Source organism: Cucurbita maxima, unplaced genomic scaffold (genome assembly GCF_002738345.1).
Source record: "Cucurbita maxima cultivar Rimu unplaced genomic scaffold, Cmax_1.0 Cma_Scf00030, whole genome shotgun sequence".
In the NCBI taxonomy this organism is placed as follows: domain Eukaryota; kingdom Viridiplantae; phylum Streptophyta; class Magnoliopsida; order Cucurbitales; family Cucurbitaceae; genus Cucurbita; species Cucurbita maxima.
Window position 1 is genome coordinate 345,501 of NW_019272046.1, and position 9,604 is coordinate 355,104.

The 9,604-nt window shown below is 38.4% G+C and overlaps 2 protein-coding genes across 2 annotated transcripts; one reads left to right on the forward strand and one right to left on the reverse strand.

Annotated features, from left to right (window-relative positions):
• The first annotated feature begins 1,138 nt into the window (after window positions 1-1,138).
• LOC111465998 (zeatin O-xylosyltransferase-like) lies at window positions 1,139-3,463 on the forward strand. Its single transcript, XM_023110527.1, has 2 exons — window positions 1,139-1,993; window positions 2,726-3,463. The coding sequence occupies exons 1-2, from the start codon at window positions 1,178-1,180 to the stop codon at window positions 3,368-3,370; spliced, it is 1,461 nt and encodes a 486-aa protein (XP_022966295.1). The 5' UTR covers window positions 1,139-1,177; the 3' UTR covers window positions 3,371-3,463.
• Window positions 3,464-5,499: 2,036 nt separating this feature from the next.
• On the reverse strand, window positions 5,500-9,130 carry LOC111466060 (transcription initiation factor IIB-2-like). Its single transcript, XM_023110631.1, has 7 exons — window positions 8,594-9,130; window positions 7,199-7,223; window positions 6,772-6,901; window positions 6,558-6,688; window positions 6,377-6,465; window positions 5,937-6,013; window positions 5,500-5,732 (listed from the first exon to the last, which is right to left on the reverse strand). The coding sequence occupies exons 1-7, from the start codon at window positions 8,944-8,946 to the stop codon at window positions 5,599-5,601; spliced, it is 939 nt and encodes a 312-aa protein (XP_022966399.1). The 5' UTR covers window positions 8,947-9,130; the 3' UTR covers window positions 5,500-5,598.
• Window positions 9,131-9,604: the final 474 nt, after the last annotated feature.

Here is a 9,604-nt window from a genome sequence, read left to right on the forward strand (position 1 = left end):
AGGGAATGGTCATGAGTTTATAATCTAAGAATACACTCTCCATTGGTATGAGGCCTTTTGGGAAGCCCAAAGCAAAGCCATGAGAGCTTATGCTCAAAGTGGACAATATCATACCATTGTGGAGAGTCGTGTTCGTCTAACATGGTATCAGAGTCATGCCCTAAACTTAGCCGTGTCAATAGATTGACAAATCCTTAAATGTCGAACAAAGGATTCGTCTAACAACGTCGGACTTTGTTGCATTTTATAAGAATATCGGGATTACCACATTCTTAAAAATATTCACGAACTTTTCAAAATAGCATTAATACCTTAAACTTTATGAAAAGCTGTTTTCGTTAATATGTGGATAGAAATCGTTCATCAACATACCATATGTCATCTCTCGTTTTTATTTTCAAACGACTTTTTGAATATTTTTTTTATTCCCTGTTTGTATTCCTCGTTTCCTAAAACTTTTTCATTCACATTTTTTTTTTCTCTAAAACATTAAATCATTAAATAAAAATAAGAAACATTTATGAACATTCCCAACACAACTAATTCGAAAGAAATGTGGTTATTTGGGTGTTATGTTTATGCTTAGAAATATTTATAAATAAAATATTTTGTTTTTATTCATATATTAACGATATGAATTTTTAAATTTTTTTTAAAATTTTTAGGAATTAACGTTATTTTTGAAAGTTTATAGGAAGGTAATACTAACGGTTCGATCTATATACAGACGATAAAAGTATCCTTTTAACTTTTAAAAAATGCTTACGGGTATTTTTGAAACTTTTTTAAAAAAATTCGAGAATATTTTTGAAAATTTTAAAATTTTATAGGTATTTTTATTAATTTTATAACTATATTTTTATATGTTAGGAAAAATTATTCCATATAAAAATGCTTCTAAATTTTTTTAAAAAAATTATTTCAACATTTTTGTGAAATTTAAATTATATTCTTTATAAAAAAAAATATATATACACATTGATAAGATCCACAGATTTATTAAATATAATAAAAACAAATCCACCACAAAACAATTTTATTCAATATTTAATATATGGAAAAAAAATTGATGTGGGGGCAAAAAAGTATTTTCACAATTTTGCCCTCCTTATAAATATGTGTTGAAACAGAGCAATTTCATTGCGGACGTGTGATTTGGCCTCTTCTTTCCTTTGCAATGAGCAGCCAATGTAATGTGATCTCCGCCACCGCCGCCAAAAATTCTGACCAGCTTCCGGTGGTCGTGGTCATGGTTCCGCTAGCGGCGCATGGCCATCTGAACCAACTCCTCCACCTCTCCCACCTCCTCTCCGCCTTCAACATCCCCGTCCACTTCGTAGGCACCGCCACCCACAATCGCCAAGCCAAGCTCCGCCGCACCCACACCACTACCGACGGTGGCGCAATCCAATTCCACGACTTTGACATACCCAGATTCCAATCTCCTCCACCGGACCCCACCACCGCCCAGAAATTTCCCACCCACCTCATCCCCTCCATCACCGCAGCGGCAATCCACCTCCACCGCCCTCTCGCCACCTTCCTCCGCTCCCTCTCTACTAAAGCAAAACGACTTGTCGTCATCCACGACTCGCTAATGTCGTCCGCCGTTGAAGGTGTCGACACCATCCCGAATTCTGAATCCTACAGCTTCCATAGCATTTCAGCCTTCGCCGTCGCACTCCACATCTTGGAGCGTAAAGGAACGGCTGCCGGCGGCAACAATGGTAAACGTAAAACGACGACGTTGTATGAAGATTATTTTCCGAAGGAAATGAATGTGCCGCCGTTGGAAGAGTGTTTTCCGGCAGAGTTTTTGGAGTTCATCGGAGCACAGTTCCGCCGGATGCCGGAAAACGGCGCCGGAAAAATTTATAACGCTTGTAGGGTAATTGAAGGGCAATTTTTAGAAGTGATTCAAAGGGTTGAACATCACCTTCATCATTGGGCTCTGGGTCCTTTCAATCCTGTCAAAATCTCCCCACCCTTCAAGGTATGTATTTTTTTTTTATAATCTATGGGTATAATTCAATATCGTAATCATAGCTAGTCGTGCATATAACCAGTGAAGTTGGGGTCTTATGAGGATCTATCCTGAACGAAGTGAAAATTTCACTTGTCGAGATGGGGACGGAGATTTAATCTCCCGCCCTGTCCCCATCTCCTACTTTTCATGGTTATTGATGGATTTGATTTATTATTAAAAATAAAAATAAACTAAAACAAAAAAGGGAAAACTTTTTCCCCTAAGAATCTGATCCCATGATTTTACGATTTTACGTAGAGATTCCCCAATAAGATACCAATGAAAATCAATGAAAACTTTGGTCGAGATAAGAATGGAAATAAGCATTAGAGACTGGACCAATAAATATTGCATCATCTTTAAAAAAAAAAAAAAAAAAAAAAATGACAATATTTTTAAATAAGTTGGGACATTAATTAACACATTTTTTTAAAACAAGTTGAAAACATAATATTATAAAAATTATTAGTAAGTAAATACAATAATAAATGTTTAATTGTTAATTGCTAGTGTTAAAGTCTAGGAGTTTTCTTTTTTTTAAAAAAAAAAAATAAAAAAAAATTATCAACGTAATTAGTTAAAATTGAAATAATTAAACCTTAGAAATTTTTTGGACAAAAATAGTTATTATTTATTTTTTTTAAAATAGATTTTGTTTTCTAAAGGATTTTGTGTTGACTGTTTGAAAATGGGGAAAAGTCAACGTGCAGCTGCATAGCGTGGCTAGATCAACAAGCGCCTCAATCAGTGATGTACGTCTCGTTTGGAACGACCACAGCCATGGCGGACCAACAAATCAAAGAGATAGCTAATGGGTTAGCCAGAAGCCACCAAAGGTTCATCTGGGTCCTCCGAGATGCCGACAAAGCTGACATCTTTGAAAGCGCAAACGTTCGAAAGTCCGACCTCCCGGAAGGCTACAAAGACCTTATCGGCGACAGAGGGTTGGTGGTACGAGAGTGGGCGCCGCAGCTTGAGATTCTGAACCACCGAGCCACCGGTGGGTTCATGACGCACTGCGGCTGGAATTCATGCATGGAGAGCTTAACCATGGGGGTGCCCGTGGCTGCATGGCCGATGCACTCTGACCAGCCGAGGAACACGGTGCTTATGACGGCAGTGCTGCAGGTCGGGGTGGTGGTGAAAGAGTGGGGGAGGAAGCAAGAGGAGGTGGTAGCGGCAGCGACCGTGGAAGCGGCGGTGAGGAGATTGATGGTATCAGAGGAAGGGATGGTGATCAGGAGGAAGGCAGAATGGCTTGGGGAAGCTGTGCGGCGGTCGGTGGAGGACGGTGGTGATTCTCGTCGGGAGTTGGAGGCTTTTGTCGCTCATATAACGAGGTAGATTCAATTCAAAAACGAGAAATTAGTGAGAGAAGTTTGTGTTTGTATGTAATTGTTTATAATTGTTGCACAACTATGAAAAATGAAAGAGTTCATTTGTGTTCTTTTCTTTTAACCGAAAAATGGTTATCGATTCAAGAACGAAAGAAAAAAAAAGAAAAAAAAAAGAGAAAAAGGAGGGTGTGGAGCATAATACCTCCCGATCTAGCCATTTGGAGACTTTTTTCACTACTAATGAAGTATGAACGGCACGTACCCTGTATCCTTTGCACATGTCGTACCTTGTGACTGTTTCATGTTTGTTTGTAATGTTATGTGCTAATTGTGAGATATGTCATGTAATAGATTGTCATGTTGACACGTTATGTCATTGATGATTGTGCTATGTTATGAAAGTGTGATACCATGTTATACACTACATTATGAAATGACACAAAATGATTATGTTACGTATGAAATGACCGAAGATATAACTTGCACCATAGATACATGTCGTGATTTTAAACTATGGGGAACTCATGTCTATTGTATATTCACACGCATCAAGATATTTTCCCAATATGATTAGTATGGACACGCATACACCACAATGTTATGATACGATATTATGTACATCATGATAATATGCGTGCTCCCTTCCCTCTCTGGTATACTGACAGCGTGAATGTATGCTAGTCAAAGGTCATGTCTAAGGGGTACGTATACAAGCTCGCCTAGTGGTTCATTTGTGCGCGTACATGTGTTGTGTGTAGAGGTAGAGAAGTATTACACCTCCAATTCTACCCAAGTTGAGACAAAGACCATGAAATGATAGGTCCAAAACATGATGGCATATGATTGCGTTTGATTGCATTTTTTGATCCCAACAATAGCTTACTTACTGAGTATTTTAAGTAAGTCCATCGTGTCATTATGAAATATTTTAAAATACTCAAACCACGTTCTACTATTTTTTTTTCAGGTAAAGGTAAGACTCATTTGCATGGATGATGACATCGTGGTGACGGTCAAAGAACTGAAGTTAGAGTAGATGCATTCATGTTACTTTTGTTTGTATCCTTCTGGTTACTTTTTTTTTTGTATCCTTCAGGTTAGATCAAGACCATAGGTGTACCATTTTCGAGTCATTTTTCATAGGTGTACCATTGACACTATTTTTCCTCTTTGAGACAAGGGTCATTAACTTGTTCAGAAAAGTTGGTTTCTCGTTTTAGTATCATACCAAATCCACTAAAAATTGTACTAAGTGTAAAATATGGAAGAAAAAAAACATGTACTCATGTCTATACGACCTCACAACCTGAATCCTCTCGAGAAGACCCAAATGGAGACACTTGAAAAATATTGAAAGGAACTTAAATTGTATGGAACGTTCAAATAAAATGAATTTGACACATGTTTAGTAAGCTTGGGAAGGTAGTAAGTAGTCATTCAGACTTCACTTGTAGGGATACCTAGAACATGCAAGCATATTATAACAGCTCAAGTCCACCGCTAGTAGATATTAGATTGCTAGAACATGCCAGAATATTGTAATAGCTCAAACCCACGGCTAGCAGATATTGTCCTTTTTGGGCTTTCCCTTTAGGATTTTCATACTTTTATAAAGAATGTTTCGTTCTCCTCCCAACATGGGACCTCACAATCCACCCTGCCCCCTTTAGGACCCAGAGTCCTTGCTGGCACTCGTTCCCTTCTCCAATCGATATGGGACCCCTCAATCCATCCCCCTTCAAGGCCCAACGTTCTTGTTGGCACACTGCCTCGTGTCTATCCCGTTTCGGGAGTCCAATATCCTCGCTGGCACTCGTCCACCCTTCAAGACCCAGCGTCCTTGTTGGCACACTGCCTCGTGTCTACTCCCTTTCAGAGCTCAGCATCCTCTCTAGCAAATGTGGGAACCCCCTTTGGAAGTCAACATTCTTGCTGGCACACCACCTCGTGTCCACCCACCTACTGGAACATGCAAGCATATTATAGCAACTCAAACCCACCGCTAACAGATACGGTCCTCTTCGGACTTTCCCTTTCGGACATTCTCCTCAAAAGTTTTTAAAACGCATCTATCTACTCATTGAACAACAATTCCACATGACCTAGGTCATAGCATATTAAGGAAAAAGAGAAAAAAGCAGGGAAGGGGGACATTTTCATTCTACCTCTCTTTGTAATCTCAAAGAGTTTAAATACACAAGCCTCAAAAAAACTAATTCCAACTTCAGTTACATTTCAAGGACTGCACAGGTTCTTAAGATCCTCCTCTTTAGCATACCACCCCGGTATTATCTTCGAAACATGCGGGTACAGATCTTTATACGAGTTTCTGATCGTCCCTTCCGCAACACCGGTAGCTACCGATATGTCTGTAAAACTCAAATCCCTTGATTAAATTTCATATCAAGACTGACGACAACAATGCTCGGGAGAACGGGTCTAGTTTTGTTTCAAGGAGAAAACCATAACTTTCATAATCAAATAACAGAGTCATTATCAAACAAACATGCCCAAATGAACAGATTATGAACATATATGATGTAGTGAAGATTATAGCCACAGTCAAACATTACCTTTTAGAGGCTTCTTATCATCTGAAAGCTGAGTAATAATGTAAATAACTGCTGCAGCAATGGATATTGGGCTTCTCCTGAAATGAGGGAAGAAAATCCTCTTTAAGAAAAAAGTGAACCAACAATAATCCTGTCCCCAAGCTTATTCAAAACTTTATCCAATGTTTTCTAATCTAAGCATACATTCAAACAGTTTGATAAGCTGAGGATAAATCGATCAATCAAATTATATGTTAAAGAACAAGGGATTCAACCAAGCAGTTACTTAGCTAGGCCAGTGGATATCAATACTACTTAGGCACTGCAGATTTCGTCGAAGTTGGCCAGAAGAGGTATGTGTACGGGGCAGATGTCATCGAAGTTGAGTGAACACTTATCAAACCAGCCAAACAAATAACTATAAAAGCAAAGAAAGAAATTCATCATGTCCAAATCGTTACCTAATATCGAACTCTTCAGATTTCTGTACAGCTTCTTGGGCAGCTTTAACAGCTTGATTATTCATGCCAAGATTAGAACAAAAACGCCTCTATGTTCATTTAGGAAAGAAACTTGATGTCAGAAGAATAACACAACATTATCCGTGATCGAACTTTAAAATAATTAAGTTGATATTCTCACCATAAAGTTTCCAGCATGTATCGTTCCCATCTCCACAGACTGACCCGTCTCCAACCCCAACTGTTTCACGATGTATTCTTTTGCTCGGCCAATCTCCTTCTTTGTTGCCCCATTAGCAACAGAGCAAATTTCTACTCAAAACCAGCATGATTAGGTAAAGAAGAGAAATCTTAACTACAAATGCTCCAGATATCAAATGATTTACAAGCAGTACCCTTAACTGTGCGGGGTTTGTCTTCTTGTCGACAAGCAATGTATAAGCAAGCAGCCAATAAAGCATCTTGATTTCTTCCTCTACTAGACTTTTGATCTTCAACTCTTTTATATATCTCATTCGCCCGATCCTATGAACAAAACATTTACAAAATACCAAGGCTCAATGCTAGTGAAATGAATGGAACTCAAAAACAAAATCTAAAACTATTGTGGTCTTCGAATCTAAAACTATTTTGTTCTTAGAATTATTCATCGTGCATCAATTCCAGAACCAAAGTATAACGCAAACGGTGAAAAATACATTATTTACAACCTTGACAATACAGCATGATCATTCTATACTGACAACTAACCTGAATGCTTTGAGAAAATACAAGAAATGGTAACTCGTGTCATTTTGTCATAATGGATGGAAAATTGCATACCTTAATGGTTGCAACAAGGCCCAACCTGAAACACATTACAGCTAACATTAGTCATGCGTGACCTTTTCTTTTTCTTTCTTTTGTTGATTAAATGCCAAGTTTTGTTGAGAAAGATGAAAGAAAACAAAGGGCATAAAAAGAAAATGGCCCATGAAGAGGAGCTGAACTAAAACAAAAGGCACAATTTAACAAAATATGCAAACTCATGACTGTTGTACCAGCTGTACCAGCTCTGATACCACTTGTTGTGCCATAATGCCACAACAAAAGATGTTCTGATATCCAAGTGTTGTAGCGGAATGCCACAATCAAAAAATGCTTTGATACCCAACTGGTGTAGCGAAAGCCACAACCAAACAAATAGCACTCTAGCTAAAAAAACTATTGTCTTGTAGTGTGAGAGTGTGAAAAATACACTTTGTAAACACTTTGGTTAAGGGAATTTCTTCTCTCCGAACCACGTAAATCTTTATATCTCTTTGTTTAATTTCTGTTTGTGGATGTGTGAGTGCGATCAATCTTGCTTCTGCTTTTGGTACAACAACGGGGTATCAGAGCATTTTTGGTTTCGGTATTTCGTTACAACAATTGGGTATCTGGTTTCGTTATTTCACTACAACAATTGGGTATCAAATCATTTTTTGTTTCGGTATTTCGCTACAACAATGGGTATCAAAGCATTTTTGGTTTTGATATTTCGCTACAACAATTGGGTATCAAACATTTTTTGTTCCGGTATTTCGCTACAACAATTGGGTATCAAAGCATTTTTGGTTTCGGTATTACGCTACAACAATTGGGTATCAAAGCATTTTGGTTATGGCTTCCGGTACAACAATTGGATATCATGGCATTATGACACAACAAGTAGCATCTGAGCTTTGGGTACAACAATGACTTCATTAAGCATTATATATTAGTCTCAGATTGTTATCATCAAAGCTAGGACACTTGTAAACAAGCAGCTCAATCACAAAATGCATGAAAATAAGAAAACAAAATCATAAAAAGAATCATGATCATGAGGCAAGGCCAATTATAAAACTATCAAACACTAGATGGAATGATTAGCATTAAGTTTATCAGTTTTAAAATCCCATTAGAGAGAAGAGGCTGCCCCCATAATGAAGAAACCCTTCAAATTCCAAAGCAACAAGAAAAATTGACCTAATTGAATCCAGACTTGAGAGTTGAAATACCCTAATTTAGTATCCATCATCAAAAGTTCCCCCACGAACACAAAAATCATCAAACTACTAAGAGTTTCCAATTCCCACCTTCCACCATTCCAATTCGATCGGTTTAACATTACGATTTAGTTAAATACAAAGAAATTTAACTAATTCCATGTTTCCTCAGCATCCAAAAAACGATCAAAACAACCAACCCCCTTACCTATCAGACATAGTAGCAATTGTCTTGAATGCAAGAATCAACCCTCGATCTGGATTAGACCCACGATTCTGCCACCGACCTAATGACGAGGACAAGAACTCCCCGGCCGTACCATTAGGCTTGGCAATCACCGTGGAAAGGCCACCGTCAGCCAAAAGCGGGTTGGACGGTCCACCAACACGAACCGGGTCGTTATCCCCAGACTCATTGGCAAAAGTCCTCCACTCGGAGGTCTCATCGATGGAGTGCGACTCGAGCACAAGGCCGCACTCAGAGCGCATGGTGTCTCCGGGAGAGTGATCGAAGACAACCTCCGTCTGACGCTTGCAGTCGGAGCAGAACGCATCGGACATTGTTCACAACCTCCTCCTCCTCCTCTATCCCAAAGAAAAAGCTTCAGAAATCAGAATTCAGGGAGCAGAAGAGAGAACGAATCCTAACTCCGGCAGAATTTAGGATATTGATTCGTTGATCCGCCGGCCGTCGAATTTGATTCTGACGATGGAAGAGGAAAGCGAATGGGGAGAGTGGGAGAGGAGGGTATTTATAGAGAGAGGAATTTGAGATTTAGAAAAGTCATCGACGTTTCGTGGACGAATAGGGTCTGTTTGGAAATGCATATCTTCAAACTCACGTCTTTCTTTACTATTCATTATATCATTTTTATTTTTTATTTTTTATGTTTTGTTACTATAAATATGAAGATTTTGTTTGTCGTTCATTTTGCCTCCTCAAGAACTTTGAGCTCTCTGCTTCGTCTTCTATGCCCATTTCTGTTATTTCTAAACCTTTGTTCAGCTCTGTTTTCATGGCCCTTCTCATAGCTCATATGGCAAACTCAATTTGATGCTGTCGCAGCTGAGCCTCCTTACGCTCAAAACATTGGTAAATATAAACACAATATTAATTTTTTAATATATTTACTTAGCGTTTTATTTGTAGTCACTACAAATTAAATATATATTTAGATTGGTTGCTATCCATGCATAGATTGGTTGCTATCCATGCATG

What these genes read in the sequence shown, in the direction of transcription:
- LOC111466060 (XM_023110631.1), bottom strand. Translation starts at nt 8,946, where the DNA reads ATGTCCGATGCGTTCTGCTCCGACTGCAAGCGTCAGACGGAGGTTGTC. An exon ending in CAAACCCCGCACAGTTAAGG is followed by an intron (nt 6,689 to 6,771) that starts GTACTGCTTGTA and finishes GGTTTTGAGTAG; the next exon opens with AAATTTGCTCTGTTGCTAAT. An exon ending in TCTGAAGAGTTCGATATTAG is followed by an intron (nt 6,014 to 6,376) that starts GTAACGATTTGG and finishes CCCTCATTTCAG; the next exon opens with GAGAAGCCCAATATCCATTG.
- LOC111465998 (XM_023110527.1), top strand. Translation starts at nt 1,178, where the DNA reads ATGAGCAGCCAATGTAATGTGATCTCCGCCACCGCCGCCAAAAATTCT. An exon ending in AAATCTCCCCACCCTTCAAG is followed by an intron (nt 1,994 to 2,725) that starts GTATGTATTTTT and finishes AATGGGGAAAAG; the next exon opens with TCAACGTGCAGCTGCATAGC.